This window comes from Scardinius erythrophthalmus, assembly GCF_964197995.2.
Source record: "Scardinius erythrophthalmus genome assembly, chromosome: 2".
NCBI classification, from domain to species: Eukaryota; Metazoa; Chordata; class Actinopteri; order Cypriniformes; family Leuciscidae; genus Scardinius; species Scardinius erythrophthalmus.
Window position 1 is genome coordinate 43,168,709 of NC_138222.1, and position 26,742 is coordinate 43,195,450.

At 38.5% G+C, this 26,742-nt stretch overlaps 1 protein-coding gene across 1 annotated transcript in view; it reads left to right on the forward strand.

The window, feature by feature from the left end:
• Positions 1–6,939: 6,939 nt before the first annotated feature.
• The window catches only part of igdcc3 (immunoglobulin superfamily, DCC subclass, member 3), a 66,429-nt gene continuing 46,626 nt past the window's right edge, over positions 6,940–26,742 (forward strand). Inside the window, exons 1-2 of the mRNA XM_081358899.1 lie at positions 6,940–7,057; positions 10,944–11,249. Of these exons, the coding sequence (XP_081215025.1) occupies positions 10,946–11,249 (304 nt within the window). The 5' untranslated portion in view covers positions 6,940–7,057; positions 10,944–10,945. The remainder of the gene's footprint in view (positions 7,058–10,943; positions 11,250–26,742) is intronic.

Consider the following 26,742-nt stretch of genomic DNA (forward strand, 5'->3'; position numbering starts at 1 on the left):
AAATTTGTGTGGATGAGACTCTTAGCACTTGGCAAGTCTTTTTTCCAGCCTTGTGCAGCTAGGCCCTATCAATTGTTTTGTGCTTAAAATGACTTTAATAATATTAACAATGACACAAAATAATAAAGCTACCTATAATATGAGACAAACCAACACATTTCTGGTTTAGTGTCTTTGTAGTGGTGTTTGAGTAATAGCCTACTGGTGGGCCTGGGGCGGTAGGCCTATAAGAAAGGATTGGGCAAGGCCCAACTGGTTTAGATCAAGCAACCATGTTCATTGTATGTTGAACAGTCAATAGATGGCACTCTTTCGTCGCTGTTGCCCTATGCCTGAAATTTCAAGTTTTAAATAAAGCGAAATATTATTTATAACAACATTTCTACATAATAATATTTTTGTAAACATCAGGACCGATAATATTTTCTTTATCTTTCTTTACGATTCACTAGGCTAAACGATTATGACGATGATGATTATTCTTTCAAAAATGTCCAATAATGTAATAAGAATGTATAACTTAAATTATTATTATTATTATTATTACCATCATCCTCAGCCTAGGATTAACTACCTCATACCATCTGTATTTCTTTTTTCTGTCTATATTAGTTCGTGCCTGAAAGTCTTTGTTCAGCTATGATCTCTTTATTATAAAATATATTTAATATAAGATAATTTTTTATGTCCTGCACACAACCCGGCGGTAGGTAGGCCTACCTTCGTCTAGCTCTCTGGAGATAGTGTCTTTTGTTTTGTTCGAGAGAGAGAGAGAGAGAGAGAGAGAGAGAGCGTGCGTGCGAGCGTGCGTGTTCTGGTCGCGAGGAGGAGAGAGGGTGAGATGCTGCTGCTGACACATTCCTAGAAAGATGTGTAAAATGGCGCAAGTATGTTGGAGCCACCGGCTGTAGTTTGGATCTAGAGGAGCTGGTTACTGCTTTCCCACCCTTGTCTTCGCTCTTGCCTCACCTTCTTCTTCTTTTTTTTTTTTTTTTTCTTTTTTTTTTGCATCTCGTCTTATTTTCAATGTGATTAAATGGCTTCCGGACGGTGCCGTCAGGCTCCTTGCTCACTCGGAATACTCCTGTTCGCTTTTGTCGGTAAGTGTGTGATTACTCTCCGGGAACCTCTCGGTATTGGGTCACATAGTCAGCTAGATTGACTGTGAACTTGATCACATTGCAGTCGGCTTCATATGTTTCTGAAGCGGTTGTAACGTGTGTGTTTACTGCTGTAGTTGCGACTGGGGTGGGTGTGTTTGCCTACATGTAATGTAGCCTAGGCTATACGTGATTTTGTGAATGGAGAGTTCCACGCGCTTGCTTAGGCTACTTACACGATTTATTAGGGTTTCGCATTGTTTTCAGACATTGGAAAAAAAATTATGATGCAAAGTTTGTCACGTGTGTTATATTTGGAATGAAAATCTAATCATATTTCTTCTTGAGCAATGTGTCAGAGCATTATGAAACCTTGAGTTTGAGTTTATATATTTGAGTTATATTCCCATACTCATCAGAAGCGTTTTTTTCTGCTATTAATTAATCAATATGTGAAATCTATAGTCAGTCAAGACATGACATTGTCCTTGATCTTTGAGAAGTGATAAGTGTGCACTTTGATTCATTTAATAGTAGGCTAGCCTATATCTCTGTGCGTGTTTTTATTTATCAGAACAGCAATTTCTTCCTGTTTAAATTACTTGTTTTGCGTGAAATATTGCCTAAGCAAGCATAAATATTCACACAGACAAAGTGAATAAAATAAAGTGTTAATAATGTTAAAATAGACCTAATATTAGTAATAAAATAATAAATAAATGAACTTTCTGCAAGACATTAATAAACATTAACAGACATCGTACAGTCAATGAATGAGTGTGTATAGAGATCATAGCAGAAGCTGAAGGGTGTGCAGTTTCATATTTGATTTATGATCAACTGTAGCTTTGAATAGCTTTTTTTATTTTTATTTTTATTTTTTATCATTCTGTTATTTGACATACAGACATCTTCAGCACTAGGCATGTCGATCTGTTAACAGTTCAGGTTTCCAGCATGTATTATTCATGTTTAGTAGTTTTTTAGTAGGCTTTAAGTGATAACTTAAAAGGGAAGATGCAGAAAATTGATATCTGAAGTACAGGAATATTTCCTAAAATACAGTAGCGTTCCCTTAGCCCACAGGTGAGCAGCTTTAATCTGTTGTCTGTCATAGACAGCAGCCACCAGGAGCTCAGATTGATTGTTTCCTTTTATTGTGTTTCCATTGTAATGGAAAAGTGAGAGAAGAACTGAAGGTTGTTGTTGTCTTGAAGATTGTGTGTCAGGGCTGTCTTTCCCTTCTCCTTTAAGTTTCCATGGCTCCTTTGTTCCCCTGTAATTGTCAGTTTGTGTATGTGAACGTGTGGCCTGTTTTCCTGGGCTGGAGGGCAGTGTGCAGGATGTGCTTATGGAGCATGACATCTAGGGAATCAGGATCTTGCTTAGCATTCACAAAGCTCATTTATCTACCAACTAGTTTGATCATCAAGCAAACCACAAACGTGCTGAGGTCATGTTTTAAAGTACTGGCTTATGCAGGAGTCTTCCTTCAGGTCTTTATCGCAGGGTGTCATCGCAGAGCTGTCAATCAGCAAAGCACTTTGAGAGAGGAGGAAAGATTGAGTTGGAATAGCATGGATTGGGTTGTTAAATTACTGAATGTCTTTTGTTATCTCCCCAGGGGGTGGTGAAATATATATATATATATATATATATATATATATATATATATATATATATATATATATATATATATATATATATATATATATATATATAAAAATAAATTTACATTGTTCTTTTAATTTGGATAGGTACGGTGACAGAGAGCTCAACTCACTGCAACTGAAAAAAACACATGAAAATAGAAGAAAAAAAAAACCACTTAGTGCAAATACTCAACACAACCAAATACAGAAACGCTCTGCAAATACTAACAACGCACATACGATCAGGATGTTAAAATAGCTGTGAACAGGTTGTGTGAGATACAGTCCACAAATGAAAGTGCTTTCTCAGAGACAGGAAGAGAAGTACTCTTCTGAAGGTGAAGGCAACAACATTGCAGCTCAGGCTAAATGAAGTTCAAACAGATAATATATGCTTAATATATTTTTTGCTTGTGATATAGGCCTATACTTGTGTGTATTCATCCAAAAAAAAAAAAAAAAAACCTGTATAGAAATATACATCCCTCACTGAAGGATTTAATACTCTCATTGAGCTCTGATTGTGTAATAAGAACTTTAATTGAAAAATTCCTCACATATCAAGCAGTTGGTCCAGTGTTAAAGCTGTGACTGTAAAAACAACCTGCTCTAGTTGCAGAGCGATGATGATGATGATGATGATACATTTTAAGGTCACCCTACAAAGAATTACTTTTTCTCCCCCCCATCTGTGGCCTCAATCTAAGAGTTCTTTCTGTAAATCTCGACAAAAGAAAGGGGCTGAAAGCAGCCATCCCATCACTCTGACAGCATGTTTCAGTGCTTTGTCACAGGAAGTCAAAACAAAACCTGTAGTGTGCAAAAGGCTGTCACACCAAAACCCTGGGAAGAGATGCCGAAATGAGGAGAGGAAAAGGGTTTGGTATTTGAATTGAGCAGGTGAGGCTATACAGATGCCCTGTTTATAGCAGAAGGCTCTAAAGAGATGATGGAGGGTGCTGATAAGGAGGTGGCACCGGGCCCCTGGACATTGTTTCCTTCACAGCTACAGTATAGGTCATCCTAAACCAATGATATTTAGAGTGAGAGGCGAATGTCTTTTTGTAGCGGAATTATCCTTTGCTAATGAAACTGGGCTGATCATGGTCCGTGCACGCTTTAATTCACTGCGTTATTGGTGTGCTATTTCACCGACTCAAGGTCAGAGAGGGCTAAAGAATTGGCATTTAGTTAAAATCACATTTACATTTTTCTTTGCAGCTGATGATATATCCATGTCGCACTGTGCAGGAGGAGTATTGATGCTGAAAAATATATGGCTTAATTTTCACATGAATAAGACTAGTTCAGTGCTCTTCCTGGCCTTGGTTTAGAACTATGTCTAAATTCAGGGGTACAAAAATACTATTTATCATTTAAAGCTTTTCTAAAATGGTCATAATTTTAAACCATCCTCTAATGTGGTAAGGATTTATGTTTGAAAGTGAAACAACATAATCTACACGAACTATAGGCATGGTTCTCCTAAAAAGGATAATCTGCCATCATCTACTTGCTCTAATGTTGTTTGAAGATTGTTTTAATCAATAATAATCAAAATATTACAATACTGGAAAAAATAAAACAACGCAAATATTACAAAATGTGACATTACAAGGTGTAAAAGTCACTTGTTTCTAGAAAGTAACACTGTCCAACAGCGACACCCGCAGGTGAAGAGACAGCTGGAGTCCACATCTCTCTTACCTCCCCTGAGCCCATTGACTTTTAACAGATCCCCCTAAAGCGTGTGGTGAGTTTAGTGGGGGGTAATTGACAATGAATCTGAAAGTCATGTTAGGGTTAATCCCACCTTTTATTTTCCTGCGTGTTTTCTAATCAGCCAGAATGAAAACAAGGATTGGCCTGAAAACATGATGACTGTGGGGGTTTTATAAGCAAATTAGCTTGAGGAAATTAAAGGTATCTTCGTGTCTGTGGCCAATGTACAAGCTTGACGACTGCTGAAAATAAGTTGAATAATGAGTTCACAAATAATATATATTGTTACTGCCTTAAGTTATTATTTTGAAATAAATGTAAAAATGTGTAAAAACACTAATTTGATCAAATTTATACTTGGTTTTAATAAATAGAACATTACATAGCTAGTGTGAAAATATAAAATAGAATTGAATTTGGTCTCTCTTTTTTATGTAGGCCTAATGTTTATTTAACCAGGAAAAATAAATGTAACGGACATACATTTACATCTGATATATATATATATATATATATATATATATATATATATATATATATATATATATATATATATATATATATATATATATATAATATATATATATAAAAAAAACTGTGAGGACTTTGCGGCCTCATTTTGAAACGCCACCGCACACCACTGGGACATTGGTAATTCAAGCAAGCTCCTTTGAATGTGTTGCACTAGTTTATATGCAGGTTCTGTTTGAACAGGTGGAAATCAGGGATTTAATAAATGGTCTGTCCTTCGCATAAAGCTATCACATGACTTTAGAAGACTTAGAATATACAGTAGTGCACAGGTCTATAGACTATACTCTCTTGGTATTGTATGTCAGTTATGTTTAATTTTGGAATCTGACAGATGCAGGTACTTCATATGTTGTGTGAAAAACCGCTTGGACTAGGGATGCACGATATTGCATTTTGGCCGATATTCGATATGCCGATATTTTCAAACTAATTTTGTCCGATACCGATACTGATAACCGATGTATATACACATTTCCCCCCTGATATATTTACACTTTAATTTTACTGAAGAGAAATCCAAGTCTCTCTCATGTACTACCTTTACCGTATTACACTCACGTGTTGTAAATAAGGCAATACACAAGACAAACAAAACAACATTTGATTCTACCATAAATGTATAATTTTACAAATGTAGACAGACATTCACCCCTGAAAAATAGGTAAATTATTTCACTTGGAGAATAAATGATATGCCAGTTCCACATTTTATTTTTAAGTTCAGACTTCAAACTTCAGTCCTTAGGAGTAAAATAAATAAAAATAAATTTTCAAATAAAAAATGTACATCTTCTCCTACTTGAACAGGTCTACCAAATGCTCCCCTGTTTTCGGTGCTGATGCAGTGGTGACCCGTTCATGATGTAACATGTAAGGGTGGCGCTGCCAATAAAGCACCTAAAAGCTGTCACAAAGAACCGCAAAAGTAATGATTATGAATATGTCAAATATAGCAAGGAGACATTTTAATTGTTTATTAATAAACAAGTGTTTTCTGTGTCAGCTTTTAGGTGCTTTATTGGCAGTGGTGACCCGTTCATGATGTAGAAGAGACAAATGCACGGAGAGAAATGCACATTTCAGATTACATAGTTTTCTTTTGTTTTGAATTGTTCTGTTTAAAAATATGATTTCAAGCGTTCTGTAGATAATAGATATATTTCTCAGGTCAGTGAGGCAAGTAGGCTATGCTAAGTTTCGTTTCATTTATGAGACGAACTCCAGTTCACGCGCCGGCGCCTCCGTGTCGTGATATCTATTATCTATTATCTGCTTTACTTATTATTTATTAAATCCAGGCAATTGGTTGATGAAACATTGATCTTAATTAAAATTGAGATACAATTAATACAAAACGAAATTCACTTAGAAAGGCTTTGTGCTTTCTGTTTGAGGTCTCTGTGAAAGTTTTAAAGCAGTCTTTTAGTGCCGCTTTCAAAGCGCTCACGTCCGTAACCGAGAACTGTCACTGTTTTTCCTCATAAATGCGAACACGAAAAATAAAATAAAATTAATATTTTATGCTCTGGAGAGCTTACATTAGTAAGCTACAGGACATCGTCTTTCAAAACATTACCTGCACGAAAGAGAAAAGAAATTACTGTGTCACTGTACCCAGCACTTCTGAAAATGCACTTGCGAATGCGTCTCTGTCCCCAGCACATTTCAAACCAAACTGACGCCCATGCTCGAAATGCCTCCACATGTTGGAAGTTTAAGTTGCTGGCGCTCATGCTACGTTCACGGTCGTCACGTGCACATAGGAAACACACCACCCTATTGGCAAGGCTCATCGGCAGAAATATTCATATCTGCCGATGCCGATGATGGTCATTTAAAGCTTTTATCGGCCGATACCGATACGATATCATCGTGCATCCCTAGCTTGGACGTTCAGCATAAGTTCAGCTAAGTGTTTCAGGCAATATGAGGGTGCGTAGATGGAAAATCCGGTCATCTTGCCGTGAACTATCCTTTTAAAATGTCTCTTCTTTGGATTTCTTTCTTCCTTCTAGCTGATAGGCTTCTGCAGGGTGGAGAGACCAGTGAGTGAGTCTGATGTGGTGTGGCATGTTGTGGTTGTAGTGTCAGTGGTAAACCCATGTGTGAGCATCACTCAAAGGCACTCTGTGTGAGTCTGCCTGGCAGGCTGCAGGATTCACACAGGGCTAATCCTGAACTCCAGGGTGCTCTAGCCGTGCTTAAACCCTAAACACTTCTCAAAAGAGGAGTCGCTGCAATCAGCCTATGTCGTGTCAGTGTGACTGCTGCTGTATACTTGTTCTTGCATTTCTATCTTTCTTTTAAATTAATATTGTTTCTTATCCTTTACTCATTTTATCTCTTCACTTCTTTGTTTCCTCATTTGCTGTTACTTTTTCTCTTCTGATTGATGTCTCATCTGAGTTCAAGGAGCCTTCTTTAAAGACCTCTAATCAATAACTACATGGGCTTACTGGTGCTGATGTGGCCTCTCTTTCTCTATCTCACTTATGCTTCTCTATCTCACACACGGGTGCTTAACAGAAGCATGAATATTTAGTGAATAGTAATAGAAAAATATAGCTGCAGGCAGCAATGAACATGGTCCATGCTAAATAGAGAAAGTAGTTAAAGTCATTTAATTGTTTGGTGAAAGCAAATTAATTGTGTGTTATGTAACAATATAAATGAAGAATAATAATTAAAAATGTGTGTAAATACAGGTATGTTGCAAGTCTCTTGCATAGTTCACCAAGGCTACATTTATTTGATCAAAAATAGTCAAAACAAAAATATTATGAAATATTATAAAAATGTCTATTTTGATATATTTTAAAATGTAATTGATTCCTGTGATCGCAAAGCTGAATTTTCAGCATCATTACTCCAGTTTTCAGTGTCACATGAAATCATAATATGCTGATTTGCTGCTCAAGAAACATTTCTTATTATTATCAATGGTGAAAACAGTTGTGCTGCTTAATATTTTTGTGGAAACGGTTACATTTTTCCAGGATTCTTTGATAAATAGAAAGTTAGAAGAGCATCAATTATTTGGAAAAGATTTTTTTTGTAACAATGAACAGTATAGGCCTTGCTGTCACTGTTGATCAATTCAATGCATTCTTGCTGAATAAAAGTCATTTCTTAAAATCTTACTGACCTCAAACTGTTTTAGCATTTGCACTATTTTGAAGTGTCCGTGTACCGAGTGTGAGGTTACTATCTAAAAGTATATGCTTCAAGAGTTTAAAAAGGTTTGAAGCAGTAGTGCCAAATCAAGCATAGCATCGGATCACACTGCAGTATTTATATACTAATATATCAACACTTGAATTATTGTAGTTTGGGGAATTCAAGTTGTAAGTTATGCATGAGTGAAATCAATATCAAAACTCAAAAAGATCTAAACATTATGCTGTACAACACTTATATAGCAAAGACCCTAGTGAGAAGTTTTCAGTTGCTTTCGGGACGTGTGTTACCCTGAGAATGACGCTCTGTTGGAGCTGCAATAAAACCTTGTTAGAAGTCAGAGAAGAAAACTGTGTCCATTAATAAAACTGGGCAACTGATTGAAGAGCATGATTCTTGTTTCACAAATGGAGCAGGAACAAAAAGAGTGATTTGAAGAGGAACAGCAGTGAGATAAGTAAGACCTGGAGAGATACAGTAACTCAAGCCTCTTAGCCCACTTTAGTAACATAATGAGAGGCTGTTTTTCTGTCTTTCCCTCTTCATTTATTTGTCATGTGATCTGCAGGGACGAGCGAGTCAGTGCATTCCATGACTGCACCTATAGGAGTATATTTTGGGGTTGGAATTTGAGTGATGATGCCAGAGTTTGGTGTCTAGCTGCCCCCCCAACACCCCCTCCGCCTGCTGAACTTCAGATGGATTCCTGAGCCGCAGGCAGAGGCTGCTACTGCTTAGCCCATCAGTGACTGAAACCCGATACCTCCAGTTCTGAGCACAAGAGAGTCTGCTAAGCTCTCCTTTTTATCACGCTAAGTCAGGGCAGACTGCTATTTATTCTTCGTCCCTCATTTGTTGTGGGTGTCACTGATCTGCTGGAGGACATTATTATTAAAAGGGAACATTTAAAGAGACTTTCACTTTCACATCCAAGGATGATAACGATAAAGATATAGTTTTAAAAAGTTTAAAAATAGGTTAGCAGTGTCTACAGCACACCACAACTATAACAATAAGGGACTATGGAAATTGTAATCATTTTCAGAACGTTTTTTTCCAGCTGATAAAAATATTGACAGCCAATCAGAAAAGAACTTGAGCATTTAAAGCGGCTGTGCATGCTTAAAATAAACGGAATGTAATTGTGCGCTGGTTGACGCTAATACCGTTATCATTATAGTTATCGTTCTTGGTGTGAATGGGCCTTTAGTGTGGTATGGTTTTTTTTTTTTTTTTTTTTTAGTGTAGATGCAAACTTCATCTAAAGATGTTAGATAACAACAGGAAAGTTTATTTAAATCTCCTTTTCTATTTCTCTCCAGTATGTCCTATATCTCATCTGTTGTGGTTTCTTACCATCTTACTGTATGTTGCTTACTGCTGATTTGGTGCTGGTCTAGCTGATGAGCTAGAAAAACTTTGCTGGTGAACTTTGTCTGTCAAGTTCAGGTAGACTATTATACTTTCATGGTTCTTCTTAGTTGCTAAGGTCGGTAGTGTAAGCTAATTTACCAGCCTGTTAGGGGCGAACCATCTCATCAGCACCAAAAACAGAACATACAGTGTGATGAGGACAGGGTCTGAGTGTAGTTGAACCCAGAAATAATTCATTTTTATTTCAAAAGATCAAAAGAAGAAAAGAAAAAGAAAAGTGGTGGTGTTTATTTAGCCGTTGGTGTAGAAATAATAAGTCCCAGGTCTCACTTTCTTTCTCTTTTACATTTACACTATACAAATGTTATGCTGTGATGGACTGACCATTTTTCCAGCGTGTTTTTCTCTGCCTGTAGCATGAGCTGCTGGGATAGGCTCCAGCATCCTCACGACCCTATAGGGAAAAAATTACAGACCCTTGCAAATAGTACACTAGCTTTTCACACTAACGTGCAAACTATTTTCCTGTGAATTGCATTCAGTTTAAATCAAAGAGACATTTTAAATTTCACTACACTACTGATTAATGACTATCAATCAAATTCACTGCACATTCATGGCACTGAGCCATTTATTCCCAATCTCTACACTGATATATATCTGCCAGGCAGATTAATTGACTTTTACTTGGCCATTTTTAAATTGACATCAGCAGATAATCATGCCAACTTTGAGTGATTAACGGAAATGTTCCTCCCTCCTCTATCTGTTCCTAAATAGCAGCTTTCATAATAGATAATGCAAGTGTTACACACACTACCACTCATATGTTTGCGGCTCAGTAAAAAAAAATCGTAAAAAATAAATTAATACTTTTATTCAGCAAGGATGCATTAAATGAATCAAAATGACAGTAAAGACTTTTTACGTTGTTACAAAAAAAATCTATTTCAATTAAATGCTGCTGTTTTGAAATTTCTATTCATCAAAGAATCCTGAATAAAGGAAATCCAGCTTTGCAATCAAAAGAATAAATTACATTTTAAAATATATTCAAATAGAAAACAGTTATTTCAAATATTTGTAATAATATTTGACAGTTTTAGATCAAATAAATGGAGCTTTAGTGAGCATTTGGAACAAGTGGTTCTTTCAAAAATGTACAAAGAAATCATACCGACCCCAAACATTTTAATGGTATTGAATGTTAAATTATTATAGAGAATTTTTCGTCCATTTAGTCGATATTAATTAATTATACAGCCCATAAGTGTCACCTTAAGCATTTGATTCCATTGATTTTAACTGTAATAAACTGAGAAAAGCCTTTCATTTGTATTGCCTATAGTTCAGTTTTTAATCAGTGTATGTTTGTACCTACTAGGTATGACATCTGGGGCCGAGCTGTCATTCACCCTGGAGCCCAGTGACATCATCGCTGTTCAGGAACAACCTCTGATGCTGCACTGTCAGGTGGAGGGGATCCCACCCATCACCACACAGTGGAGACGCAGCGGAGTGCTGATTGTGGAGGACCAAAACTACGTCATGTTTGCTAATGGCTCGCTTCTGATTGGCCACTTCCAGAAGACCAAGTCTGATGGCTCGTCTGATGAGGGAGACTATGAGTGCATAGCCCAAAATTTTTTTGGGCTTGTCTTGAGCCGCAAAGCCAGAGTCCAGGCTGCTAGTAAGTAGCATTTCAGTGTGTTGTAATTGAGAGATAAGACCTTGTTCAGTTCACACTCTGCTAATTCCACCTGTTCGTTTTATCAAGGATTTTTTAATAGCAAATACTTGAGAAGGTAAAAAGGAAAAAAAAACTTTTTAATGCAATGGTAAAATTGAAATCAATTGTTAGTTAAAATTATATTAATATAATACTCTTAATATCGTCTCATCTGTTTCTACTTAGCTTGCCGTCCATGATTATGAAGATGATAATGACAATGAAAATATATATTTTTATTTAGAATATTATATTATATTATAGTAACGTGTTCAAGGCTCATGCAAGAAGGAGGTTTAATCATAAAATAAACAAACAACAAAACCGTAAAGCGGCAGCCACTCACAGACGACATATATTATATTATATTATATTATATTATATTATATTAGATTAGATTAGATTTGTTGGGTGTAAGAAAATCTCATTATAAGTTACAGTATTATTATTTTTATCATCATCATCAGGGAAGGCAGGTTATTTTTCATGCCACTCTTGAAAGTGTCTCCACCCCAAATGGACCACCCCTGTGAAAAATGTCTAGATACACCACTGCCAGGAGATATTGGTGCTGTTAGATTGTCTCGAGAAGCTAAAGTGAGTTTGATAGAAGCCACTGCCAGCTCATTTGCAGAGTCTTTCACAGTGCACACAGTGTTAGAGCACGGCGTGGTGTAGACTCAGGCTACATTAACTTTGGATGAACTGAACATGAGGGACGCAGGGGGCTGGGACAGGCCATTTGATATATTGACAATGGGCTCCTTCTATTTCTGAAGATAAATTGGCTTGTAGGATCCAGTCTGCCTTTTGTGCGCTGCTGTGGCGCTCCCAGTCGTGCTTGTGTTGTGATTTATATTATTAAATCTCTGGCTCTTGTATTGAACTTAACTATTAAACCCGGCCATGCTGTGCTCCTTTCCTTCTGCTTTTGTCGGTGTCACAATAATCTGGAGTGCTGTTGTTCGCCCTCTTGCTGGTCACAGGCACCAAGGCTAAATTTGCTTTTCTAGTCGCCCATACCCACCGTGGCCCCGTATGAATCGGGCCTTGTTCCCGTCCAATGCTGAAGCGTTGTTACTGTATTGTGCTTATGATTGGATTTTAAGTCAACTAAAGATGACTTATTATGATTTGTCCGGTCTCATGTCGTCCAAAATGTGTTTGATCTTTTCATTTAGATGCTGGGTAAATATAAAGGGCATAAGAAGAAAGAAAACAGAAGGGCCTTATGGAGGGTTCTTTATGCTCTCTTTAGCGGTTAGCAGGAGGTAGTTGTGATGGCATAGTTGTAAATAGTAGCTGAGGGGAGAGCAGAGTTGGTCATTAAATGGATGTCAGGCGAGTGTTAATTTGAAAGCGCACTGCAGTGCTAATGTGAAAGTGTTTTAGTGATGATGTGAGAAATTCAGGGTCTCTTGCTGTTATTATATGGTGCTTCAGAAGGAATACGCTTTTAGAAGTCAGGTCCTTTCTCTTCAACTTCAAACAATCAAGACTCACAGTAACCTGTTAGCTCACACTCACAAGATTAACTTTGGAGAGAAGCAGGAAATGTTTGAATAGTTTCTCTAAGCTAAAGAGTCATCACTACTTTATTTTATCATATATATATTTATTTAAATATAAATATACAATATGTATACCGTTACATAAATAATTTACATTAATGTAGATATAAATTTATAGTATATTTAATGATAACACAAAGTAGTAATTGCTTAGGTAAATATATTATATTTTATTATTTAAATTTGTAATTGAGTCATATTAAAAAGTGTTCATTCCATTTATTGGTCTTGATTCTGCTTTATTGCCAGTTTGTGTACATAAGGAATACACATGAATCCATAGCATACATGGTCTGAATGGACAGTTTGTACAGATATTGAGCTCTGTGTTTAATGCAGTGTGGTCAGTAATGACATGCCCAATTTAACATCTTTTTATTGACCGCATCATACGTTTGCAATTGATTCTGCCTCCGTAAAGCAAAACAGTGTCTGCAGACATTTAGCTCCGTGGCCGTATTGTTTGACACAGAAAGACATCTCCGCCTGCGGTCTTGTTACACATATGCGCGCGCGCACACACACACACACACACACACACACACACACACACATGGGCAGCCCATGCTGTGCCATATCTGAACACAGCAGTCCATTTGTTGGCCTTGCAGTGAGGTATGTGTGTGTGATGTGAAGATCGTTGACTTGTGCATGCGCACACACATGGTGAAGTGAGACTGACACACTGTGTGTAGACGGTGGACTGCTGTGTTGTGGTACATACTCTGGCTCCGCTCCCAGTGGGCCAGTGGTTAGTGACTGGCCTCTGAAGTTACACCGCCTCTGCCACGCCACAGGGAACAGTCATCTCGGCTCGCTGGACTGGGGAACCTTTAAACCCACACTCTCTGGGATGCTGATTGGTAAAGGTCAGCGCATGGTTACTTTTTAGCACCTTTTTCGATTTCTCATCAGGACCAGAAAGGAATATGTCTGCTTTCTGCATAAATTATGGGTGAACAATAGCTGGGAGAGTGGGATGCAAATCTAATAGCATAGCAGATGAAGATCTATTGTTGGACTAAATGATTGGCAAGCAAAGCTGGGTGGACAAGCACAATGAAAGCACTCAGATAAAAGCGTAATGTTATGTGGCAGAATGTTTTCTTTATTATTTTCATACAAAGATTGATGTAATGCATTAGCTATAGGCACCATCAATATACTGTACCATCAGGTCTGGGTACACACAAAATGAGCACATAGTGCGATTTAAATATGGAATAATGTGCTGTAATTCATTTACACAGAGTTGCATGAAATTGGAAGGTCTGAATGGCACATTTAGAAAGAAATGACGGCTGAAAAGGAAAATAACAGCTGATAACGTCTCTCAGGATGAAGCTTAATGTTGACTTTCACTTTAAGTAAAGGTGATACTTGTGAAGGAAATGGGGATATTTTGAAAAAAATAAATAATAATAGAGCACATGGACGATTAAAAGATTTATGTGCAATATTTGTTTTTCTTATGTATTGTGAAGCACATCTGAGTGAAATGTTCAAAAATGTTGGGTTGGTTGTTGATTGGATGAAGGCAGATCTGAATGTGAGCTTGCAGTCGATTGTAAAAAAAGGAACAGGGCTCGAGATTAAGGAGATGTAGGAGAAGTCAGCCATACTGTACGTTCCCAGAGAGAAGTTTGTAGTTTCACTGAAAGGTCAAAACTGTGAAACATGAGTGGGTGAATTGTTCACAATAAGATCCATAACATGCGTTTAGAAGATAGATAGGATGAATTTTCATTTTATTCCGACTTTGAAGTTTCTTGTTACAGATTGTCTCTGACTCAAATTGTAAAAACTCCAGGGTGCTTTAAAGAATACCGTGATTTTACATGGTACATGGCCAAAAACATCTCAGTACATGGAAAATATCATTGTGTCATGTCAAAAAAAAAAAAAAAACATGGTACAATATGATTCTTTCATAGACCCTGAGACAGTAGTTCTGTAGAGTTGGCTAAGTGTATGCTATGTGACAGCACTCAAGTCTAACTATTCCTCCCTTTCATGTTCAAAACCCCTACAAGCACAACCTCTGCACATCTTAGCACATCCTCCAGTTATAATAGTCTGGCCGCACACTTCCTGGTTGTCAGCTTGTGTGTAATGGATGGCCCCAGTTTTGGTTCATATTGATCAGAGCTGTAGGATCACGACTGATTCGAAGGTCTCTCAGGGACCTTTTGATCCCAGCACTGAAAGCTTGAGCATTGACAGTGGGCTCCATTTTAATGAAGCATGTGCCCACTCTTTGAGTCTTTCTACATTTTCCTTTTATTGTCTGACCTGTGACAAATATTTAAGTGTTGTAGGTGAGAGAGAGTGTGTGTGCTTGCTTGGTTTCAAAAGGAATGATGAGTGTCTAGAGTATCATGGTACCAGTGCTCAGGGCATGGCCTCTTTATCCATGAATCTTTAGAAGTGTACAGGATGAAGGAAGAACAGGCTTAATGGCCAACTGGATTCTCAATCTTCTATCTGCAGGGCAACTCTCACACAGCTGAAATGACGTTCTTCTCATTTTACATTGGTACATGTGTGTGAGCAGACTTCCCTTAGGCCTTCAGCTACAATCAATGACACGCTAATAGTTCCTACACGTGCTGCTGAAGATGGAGTTTGATCTTCAAGTCATTTCAAGGTTTTTTTTTGTTGTTGTTTTTTTTACAGACTGCCTTGGGTTTCGTATTATGACATGAGGCAAAATCCATAGTTGTATTTGAAGTCATTAAGTTGGGTCTTTCTTCATTCTGGCCTTTTGTTTAGTTGTTCTCCATCTTATTTTGTCTTGCTCTGTCTGTGTGTGGTACTAATAAACATACAGTAGGGAAAATTTTGTTTCATGCTGACATTTAGGACATTTTTATCACATTGTGTTTGGTTTTATAGTGTTGGATTGCGTTTTATAGCTGTACGGTCCACCCTCTGTCCGGTTGCATAAACTGCTTAGACTAGTCTTGCAATTTAGTCATCTAATTTTCTTCTTCATAACTTTTAAAAGTCAGTTAAAAGGTAAAAATTGTTGAAATAAAAAGGTAGATTGTTCTAATGTGAAACAGAAAAAAAGTAAGACTGGTTATACCCCTAACTAACTGCTAGGTCAGACTAGTTGTTAAGACACAGTAACATAGTGGCTATGTTTATGCACCTGGCCTCTGGTTCACTAAAAAAAATTCAAATTTGTAATTTTCTTACCCTCATGTCATGCAGACTAATTTAATTATTTCCTTTTATGTACAGAAAAAAAGAAAGGAAGATGTACAGGCTTGAAATAACATAAGAGTGAGTAAATAACAAGATTTTAAGTTTTGCATCATTCCTTTGAAGTAGGCATTAAGTGGAAATTCATTCTATTTTCTAAATGTATCTAATGGTGAACAATTCACCCATGCATGTTTCATAGTTACATTTTTTTTTTAATGCTTGTCATTTTTATTAAAATATCATAACTAGATCTTCCGATCAATGACAGACTTCTCTCTGGTGATGTATGTCCACTACTCCAATCATTTAGTCTGCATAAACCCCACCCCTTTCTTGCATGTGACTGTAAACTCACATTCAGCCGATCTGCTTCCATCCAGTTAATAACCAGTGGTGTGAACCAAGTCCCTGCCCTATATTTTGTTCTTTTTCGATAATGCATTTCACTCCGAAGATACAGAAGAAGATCTGTTGCTACTTCCATTACATCACTGCTATAATGATATGACAACTTGTCCGTTTTTTTTTTTTTTTTTTTTTCGATTCATAAAATGTGGCCAATAAGAGTAATTTGTTCCACTGTATGTCTGTTATTGAGTGCTGGCAGTGAAAACGATGATATAGAACAGCATGTCTTGGTATTTTTTATTCATAGTACGCTGTTTTATCTCACCACATTCAATTCAGACTGCATGCTCAATTGAAATGATATCTTTCGCTGTTGCGCTGCAGATTGAACATTGGCGAAGGAAACACTCCTCATAATCGTGGTGTGTTATAGGCACAAACTAATTTCCCTGTTGAAGATAGCAAATTATTAGAGACACCTAGGAGAGAGGAAGGTGATAACAGGATGGAGAGTAAGAGATTTAATGTGACTGTGCAATGTATATTAAGAAACCTCTTATCAAAAGTCTTTTCAAATGTTGCAGTATATTAACCTCCCCTCTCTCAATGAGACGTTTACTGTAGAAATGAGATAAATGTACCTGGTTGTTTGCTGGCTTTGTGACACCCCAGGCAGGCTGTTTGTATAGAAAGCACATCTATCTAATGAAAATAATAAAAAGAGGGAGATGTGTAATGGCCAACCACCAGTCGGGCTGCTTTAGCATACAAGAGGCTTTCCACCCATTACAGCGCTCTTTCATGCTTTTAGACGCCACCAGTGTTGCACAGGCTGTTAGGAGAGCCCTTTCTCCTGCTAAGTGAGGTGACATAGATCTGCTCCTTAGTCCTCAAACTGATCAAAGGACTTTCTTTTTTTTTTTTTTTTTTTTGCCCCTGTGTTTTTGTGTCTTTTCTGGTTTTGTGCACATTTTTCGAGACACCGGCACAATTTGCACTTTGGGGTAATTTCGGCCCACTGCCGTGAAGAGAGAACTCTGCCATGGCAAAAGAGGGTGTGATTAGCAAGGTTCATTACAACCCCCCTCAGAAAAAGACCCCTTCCGCCCCAAAACGGCCACTCTTTCCATAAATTACGCTTCCCCTTTTCGCTTGTCGACCGTTTCTGTGAGCACACAGTCGGGTGCTGAGCTCCCATCGCCGCTCTCAATCACATGGCCCTTTCAGGAAACACTTATTTTTGTAAATGTTTCGTCTTTGATGGCTTCGTTGCCTCTTTTTCTCCATCTTCTCCCTTTTCTCTGTCTTTCTTTCTTCCTTTTGCTAGTGGATCCTCATTAGCTGGGCCTCAGGAAGCTTTTCATAGTTTGAATGAATCATGGAAACGGTACAGTGGATTGCAACGCACAGTTTATTCCTGCTTCCTGCCCTCCTCTTGAGCCTGTCACCAAGCAACTGATCATAAAAGCCCCCACCCATTACCAAACAGCTCTCCTGGATCAATTGGAACGCATGCACTTTTGTTCTTTTCTAAAGCGTCAATTGTTAAAGAGTATAGGCTTTGTTAAGTATTAATTTATTCTTTCTCACCCTCTCATTCAGCCTTCTTGGGCTGTAATTGACCCTGTCGACTCTTGAGGGAATTTGCTTGAATTAAAGATGGAAAGGCTAAACTAAAAGAAGAGATGAGGCCAGGGACGACTGAAGAGGGAACTGTAAATAAACACAAACAGATCGCTACATATTAACATATACTTAGCTCTCTGTAGTTCAGCACACTTTATGATTTAACACAGGATAAGAGCGCCCGGGGTACCGTCACCCAGACGGGTGAATGCGAGAGCGATAAAAAGGTGGATTGTAAAGAGCATGGGAGAATGAACGAGAAGCAGGAAGCTCCTATAAAAATCATTCTTATGAGCTTCCCTTCAGACATTTCCAATCTGATTTGACATTTTTGCTAGCCGTCGTTTGTCAACTAATCCTGGTTGTTGAATGAGAGCTGTTTTGTTGGTCAAACCTGAGGGGAGGATGTGTTGACACATAACCATCAAAGCAGAGGAGGTTATAGGGCTGTCGTACAGGGTAATGGGGGGGAAGGGGCCCGCACTTTCTCTGGATTTCACCCCTTCCACGTTCTCCCTCTCCACTGGCTTTCCACTCCATCACTCAACAATACATGTCCTACCTCTCTCCTTTGTCCAGTAGCCAAGCTCCTCCCACCCAACCCCGCAATCCCACAAGCCCCCCCTCTCCTGTACAGAAGCCCAACCGCACCCCACTGACATGGAGCTCAATGACACATGCTTTCAGGTCAGGACTGCCTCACAATGGGGAATGGAGAAGAAGGGAGAAAGAGGGAAAGTGCTTGAGAGGAAGAGAGCCCTAATTAAGAGAGAGAGAAGGATGGTGGGTAATTCACAGGCCTAAAATAGAGGACACTTAATGCTTTTTTTGTGTGGTGGGGTTGGGTGTCCGATATACAGTATGTGAGGCGCTGATGAATATTATTGAATCAGCATTTATCTTTTCACTTTTTTGTGGTTTTGGCTAAGTATAGCTCATACTTATGGTGGGAGATTCCAACAAAACCATAAATAAAACCCATCCCACACCATTTGTGATACAGACATAAATGATACCACAGATCATGTGGCTTGTTGCTATTGCTTTTTTAAGTAAGTGTGTGTGTGTGTGTGTGTGTGTGTGTGTGTGTGTGTGTGTGTGTGTGTGTGTGTGTGTGTGTGTGTGTGTGTGTGTGTGTGTGTGTGTGTGTGTGTGTGTGTGTGTGTGTGTGTGTGTGTGTGTGTGTGTGTGTGTGTGTGTGTGTGTGTGTGTGTGTGTGTGTGTGTGTCTGAGAAAGTGAGAAAGATATAAAAGATAAATGATAAAAAAGAAGAAAACATCCTATAAACTACTGCTCAAAAATGTGGGGTCAGTATTTATTTATTTTTTATAATTATCTAATGCTCACCAAGGCTATTATGAAATATTATTACAATTTAAAATAACTGTTTTCTCATTTTAAAATATTTTATTTTGTAATTTTATTTTATTTTAAATAATTATTTTCTTTTTTTTTATATTATTTATTCTTGTGATGGCAAAGCTAAATTTTCAGCAGCCATTATGCCAATCTTGTGTCACATGATCCTTCATAAATAATTTTGAAATGCTGATTTGGCGATCAAATAAAATTGTACTGCTTAATAGTTTTGTGAAAACTTTTACTGTTTACAGGATTTTACAGGGTAGAATTTCTGAACGGTGGTATAGGTTGAAAAGGGGCCCCACGCATTTCTGCATATCAGAATGTAAGCGGTGGTTATGGTTATATAACCATGGTGGTTATGTCCCTAGTGCAAGATAAACCTTAGTTTTAACGTTACTGCCTTGTGAGATGAGCAAAAACACTTGTATGCAGGAAAGGTGAGATATGGAAGAGTGAGTGATTGAATAAGAGAGGGCTAAAATTAGAGTCAATATATAATGAGATCAGTCTAGGGACCCTGTAGCATCTGCCATTATGCCTCAGAGTGTAATTCACTAGAGATGAGCCATCAAAAAAATTCACACCCTTCTCTGGAGAAAGTGTTTTTAACAGTTATTTGTATGCTCCACTCTAGATAAAATGTACGAGAATGGATCATGGAAATAGACCATCATTTTGTAGTCTTGTAGCACATGTATCTCGAGGGGAGCTCGAATTTTTTCTCTCGCTTGAGGGTTTTCTATCAGTATTGGGCCCTTTGAACCCCAAGTAAGATATTAATACTATGGGGAGTGCAGTAGTTGTAACTTGACTGCTTTTGATGTTTGAGCACAGATTTCACAGACCACAGATGGGAGAAGACTGTCAACAAAAATAAAATAAATTGTCAGTGCCGATGGCCTCGTGGGCAGTGTGCCAACATGTCGCACCGTTGCGCTTCGGGCGACCTGAGTTCAAGTCCTGGCTCGCGGACCTTCCCCTCTCCCGTCCTCTCTATACTGTCCTGTCATAATAAAGGCAAAAATTTATTTACTAAAAAAAAATTAAATAACTTTTTTCACATTAACTTTATTTGTTGCACCTTTTTTGATGTACATGTTGGAATATATTTGGTTCTGTAAATTAGTTTCCATTGTATTTTATAACAATGTCTTTTACAGACATAAAGAAATGAATCCACCTCAAGTGAGCAAAAAAGTTTTTTTAGGCACATTTTGGAAATTATATTTGTGTCTTTGGGGTTTCCAAAATCCAAAATTTGTATAAAAATGGTTAAATGAAAACCCAGCTCCTGTCTTTTCACACTCAGGAAAAAATGTACAAAAATGTTACCTTTAGGGGAACAACAACCTATCGCTGGGGCAATACCTTTATAGAGTCAACTTTGTACCTTATTTACCCCTAAAAGGTTGTATACATAGTTGTACCTTTTAGGGTATATATTACTACTCTAAGGTACTAATATGCAACTTTTAGGGGTACACAGTTTTCCTTTGAGAGTACTGCCCCACTGACAAGCTGTTGTTCCCCTTAAGATGCAATTTTGCAATTTTTTGGTTTGTGAAAAATATGTTTTAACCTATTTGAAAGCCATTCCAGTTTCGTACAGATCATCTTTGCGGATCATACTCATTTAGGGATGTGTTGCTTTCCTTGAGTAAGTCAACATATTTATTCCCTCATGTATTGGGCAGCTTTCCAGCAAGGCCAATAACTAAAGGTAAAAGGAAATGAGTCCCATTTTTAGATTCCTCTGTTCCACATGCATTTGCCTGTTAGCATCATAATCTAATCCAGCCCCTACACTTGCAAAGAGCCTCTCTCTTTTTGTTGGCACGGCTTGAATGGGTTGTGAGGTGAGTGGAGAGCTGGCTCGCAGCCAGAAAAGAAAATGGGTACATCTGAAATTCACACACTCTAAACTGGCAGAGGGGAGAGAAGAAGCAGCTGTCCCATAAACATAAACTGCTGTGTGTCGGTGTGGCAGCCTTCCTCACATGTATCATTCATGTCTGTCTGTCACTCTCTACTTCTCATGTTCTGTTTCTTACTCTTTCCATTTCTCCCGTGGTTTATATCCCTTTCTTGACTCTTACTTCAGAGTGTTACCACTTTCCTGTTTCTGTTCTTTTGCAGTCTTTCACATTCTTGCCCTGTTTTCAAGTCTTTCTTACTCTGCCTCCCCTCTCCTTCTCTTTCTTCTCAGCCTTTTAACAATTCTGTCATTCTAGCAGTGAGTTGGATGGCGTGCTGATGATAAATGGCAGTCTGAAGCAAGAAAGAAAAACAGCTGTCATTCACACTCCAAACTTCAGACTGCCTCTCATTTCTTCACTGCTCTGAGTGCTCGCTATTCTGCAATTCACTGCTAATATTCTCTCCAACCCCTATTATGATAATGTTACACACAGAATTAGAAATCTGCTAAGATGACATGCAAGTCAGTTGTATAATATGCTGTTCTAGAATAAGAACTAACTTTTTTTTGTAGGACTAGTAATGGACTTAACCTTGACCATAGGCTCCACTCATCTGGCTTCAGGTCCACTTTAAAATTCAAGGCCATTGTTAAGAGGATTTTTCCACTTGGTTTAGAAGGGAGCTTCATTTAGAGGCACGTCAAGGGGCAGGGGTTGTAAATGAATTCTGTCCGGATGTCTTAGGACCACCCCTGCTTTTCACAAACAAGCAAGTGAAAAGAAGTCCTGTGATCACTCTTTTCTTGGTTTTAGAGTGTGGGCTTTAGGGCTCGTTGAGAGAATTCCTCAGTAATGGAGGTTAAAGGCAAGGCATGGAAGGTCAAAAAGGAGGTCAGAGATCATTGTGAGGCAGGACAACTTTTTCATGATGGGGCACCTCTTTGTGTGTGTGTGTGTGTGTGTGTGTGTGTGTGTGTGTGTGTGTGTGTGTGTGTGTGTGTGTGTGTGTGTGTGTGTGTGTGTGTGTGTGTGTGTGTGTGTGTGTGTGTGTGTGTGTGTGTGTGTGTGTGTGTGTGTGTGTGTGTGTGCGTATTTGTAAAGAAGAGAGAGACTCTTTTCAAACTTGACTGAACAAGAGTATTTCAAGTTTATTATTTAAAAGCTAAAGGCTGTTAAATATAATATTGTCTTATTTTATATTCTTAATATGTAGATAATCATTCTAATATGCTGATTTGGTGCTCTGAAACATTTCCTATTATTATCAATGTTGAAAAGAGTTGTGCTGCTTAATTTTCAGAATTCTTTGATGAATAGAACGTTCAAAAGAACAGCATTCCTTTGAAATATAATTTTTTTGGTAACAGTATAAAACTATACTGTTACAATCAATTGACCCTTCGCTAAGCCCCGCCCTCCTTAGTTACTGTCGCTATGGCTTTTGCGCCTGACACGTCTATTACAGTATGTATGTACCGGTTTCAGACATTCCCAAGGAGATAATTAGTTACTTTTGGCGAACAGGTGAAAATCTGAGAGAGCAAGACTGCAGTATGCATTCGAAAGATATATCCACGACATAATATGCAACCGATTAGAAAATAATTTCATCAAAATTGAAGCTAAAGCCTATACTGTAGGTCCCAGCGCAAGCAGCAGCGCTGCCAATGGTACGCTGACCATTCAAATGGGAAACACACAAATTGAGGAACAGCTGTGCATGCACAGCAGGGTAAGTGAAATGTGAAAATATTCTAATATTTATAAATCAAACAGCTTATCCATAAGTATTGTGGAATAAACACAAGACATTAGCCTGACCACTTTGCAATCATAACATTCTCCCGCTTATATTTTTAGCGCACCAGGCTACTGCTCACACATAAGTGACTGCTGTTATGAACTGATTAAGTTTGCATACCAACCTTTTCCTTGGAGATCTCCAGCAAGCCCCCTGATGTTCTGTCCTTTTACTAACTAAGTTACCTTTTACCTGCCTTTAATCACACTGCTTGATCCACGAGCTGGACAGTAACTTTATTCTAGAGCTGCTATAAAGCCAAAACACTTTACTTTAAATTTTCTATTATCAATGTAAAGCTGATTTGGAACAATCTACATTGTTAAAAGCGCTATATAAATGAAGATGACGCCCGGCATTTCTCCCCTTGGGTTTTAGGTTTCAGGAAGGGAACAAAATCCACCACCCCGTCCAAACTTTTAGGATACCGGGTATCAGATTTGCACAATCCATACGCACAACGCTTCGGCATGTTTCCCTCGCTCAAAAGCTTGCCAGACCTCCCGCGCCTAGTTACGGTTGCTAAGCCACGATTGGCCTGTGGCGGTTTTCGGGCGTGGCTTAGCGAAGGGTCAATTTAAAGCTTCCTTGCTGAATAAAAAATATGAATTTCTTTCAACAAAATCTTACTGACCTCAAACTTTTGAACAGTAGTGTATTTCTTTATTTGTGTATCTGTCTTTTTGCCTCTACATTTGTTCCTGCATTTATATGCTGAAATATCTCTTATCGTCTTGTCTGTTTGCTCAGAGCCCATGTTTTTGTCTGCCCATTTTTGTTCATGTGCTGTGGTGTGTGTGCCAGCTCTCTGTGCCAGCTCCTCCCAGAAGTCCCCTTTCCCTTCATATCCACTGCCCCGTCACCGCGCTTCACTACACTTAACAGCACCTTTACAGCCAGCCAGTCCTGTTAAACACACTTTACAGGACCCCAGCCATCCACCAATAAAAACCTCTCTCCCTGAGCCATCCACCAATTAAAAAAAACCCTTCCTGTCCGCCCCCATAAGGCAGACATCTTGTTGGAAGATTGGCAGAAAATCATGGGACCTCAAGAGGAAGATGAGGATGAGGAGCAGAAGAAGAATGGCATGAGGCGCTGTCACATCTTACTAATCTTCTCCTGTATCACTCCTGCCTTCACTGTTGTTCTCTCTGGAGATTCTAGATGGGATTGTTGTGAGGTGTTTTGGACTTCAAAGAACATCCATCTTTCTCATTAGTAATTAAGTACAACATTTTATTTAAACGTCAGTGTCTCCCAAGTGATTTGGCGGGCAGATTTCATGAAATTCCTGAGGAGCTTGAAATTGCTGTTTAAATTTGGAAAGGACATATTGAATGCAATAGGTTTTTAGTTACGTCGCAGCCATAAATGATGATTTGACCAATCAGAATTCCAATCTAGTCTATATTTTAAATTGCTAGCAGTCATGATTAGACAATAAATTGCAACCCTAAACAGTTGTGGGTTGAGGTAGTCACATTCTTATTGTAGAGCATTTGATTGGACAAAATTATGTGTAGTGCAGAATGAGTCATCAGTATTTTTGCTCCATCTTCCTGAAAGAAAAAGATTGAACATTTTAAATATGGCAGTTTTAACTATTTTGTCAACTAGCTTATAGATAAGCCTCAAAGCTTTAACTGAAGGGATGGTTCACCCCAAAAAAAATTCATCATTTGCTCACCCTCATGTTCCAAACCTGTATGATTTTCTTACTTCTGTGGAACACACATACACGCACAAAAGTTTATTTTGAAAGAATGTTTAATCAAAACAGTTTCGGTTACCATACATTTTCTTCTTCTTCTGTAGAACATAAAAGAAGAACTTTTTTTGTCCAGACAATGGAAGTCAATGGTAACCGAAACTCTTTGGTTACCAACATTCTTCAAAATTGTGTTACACAGAAGTAAGAAAGTCAGGTTTGCACATACAGGTTTGGAACAACATGAAAGTGAATAAATGATAATAGAGCATTCATTTTTGAGTGAACTACCCCTTTAAAGGCCACCAGCTTCCAGGTTTCTATTTTGCACTGACTGACTGACTTGCCTGTCTCTGGCCTCCCTTTGTCATCGCTCACTCCACATAGCGTTCATATTTTTTCTGCCTCATCTCTCTTTTTTTTTTTATTTCCTCCCCGCCCCCTGTCTTTTTCTGCATTTTCTCAGTGATGCCAGGGTTATAGGTCACAGTAGGATGGCGAGGGGGAGGGGTCAGCCAGGGAATGGTGACCTCTGTGTGTGCACTGGGGCAGAATACCCCTCCCTGTTTTCGTCCTTTCCTCCAACACCTCTCAACTCCCCCCCCCCAACTTCACTCTTCCATTCCCTGTGCCGCCCATCCACCCCCCTCCCCTCGGGGCCAGCGACATTGACCTTGGCTTTGAATGAATAAGGTGGTTGAACACTGACATTGTGCTGAGCTTTTCCCCCTAACATCGGCATAGGCGTTCTGCAATCAGTGAAAGACCACAGCGATTCTAACACGCTCTCACACCCTGAGAAAGGCTTTGATTTGTCATGCTGTCATAAGAGATCTGTTTCAGTGGTTTAATGTTTTTCCAAGGCGCTTCAACATTTGGCTGGCACAAATAAATCCCTTTTCACGCACAAAGCATTTGCTTGCTCGGCAGCGCTGGTGGCGCAACACCCTGACTCTGTCAGATAACATCACTGTCCTCTTTGAATCGCTTGGAATTGTTTCCCCTCCTTGTTTTACAGTTTTATTAAGAGTGTTAATCCATGGTAAATTGTGTTATCTCTGTGTTTTATGCGCATGTTACACACATCTGTTGGGCTACTGTATACAGATTATTTATAGAGTCAAACATCAGCCTTTGTTTGGAAAGGAAAAAAAATGGTGGTGTTGTTGGTGAGGGGTGATTTTCTCTTTGATTCTTTGTCATATGGGGACAGTGCACATGAAGGGAATGGGGTTAAAAGGTAGTCAGCCTGCTGTATTTGGGGCGGGCCATCTGGGGCCAAGATGGAATTCCACAGGAATCAATTAGATGAAGTCTGGATTGCATGCTGGCAAGTCATTCTGAAAAAGCTACCCTGTGTCATGTTTTCTGTCTCAACTGGACTGTGTGTGTGTGTGTGTGTGTGTGTGTGTGTGTGTGTGTGTGTGTGTGTGTGTGTGTGTGTGTGTGTGCGTGTGTGGGCCAGGATTGGGAAAAAATTGAGAAATAAAGAGCTGGCTCCCTTTCAATTAAGCTAGAATTTATATTGAATTGGCCACACCCCACAGGAAGTTTATTTGGAATAACAGGAACTGAATTACAATTCAACAGGAAATGACATCCTGGGAAATATATACATTTAGTATACATTTCTCTTTTTCTGACAGTTAACTTTTTAGGAGTCCTTATGATTCACACATCATTCATTACTTTGATGTTCTTGCAGTAAATCTTTTTACCCAGTGAATTTGTATTCTTGGCACTTTCTTACTAAAGCAGCACAAGTACTAAGTAGTCATTCAGCTGACGCTTTCAAATGTTTTTTTCCTAAACCGAATTACAGTACATCTATTACAGGGACAATACTGCTGGAGCAATTTTGAGTTAAGTGTCTTGCTTAAGGGCACAATGGTGGTGGCTTGT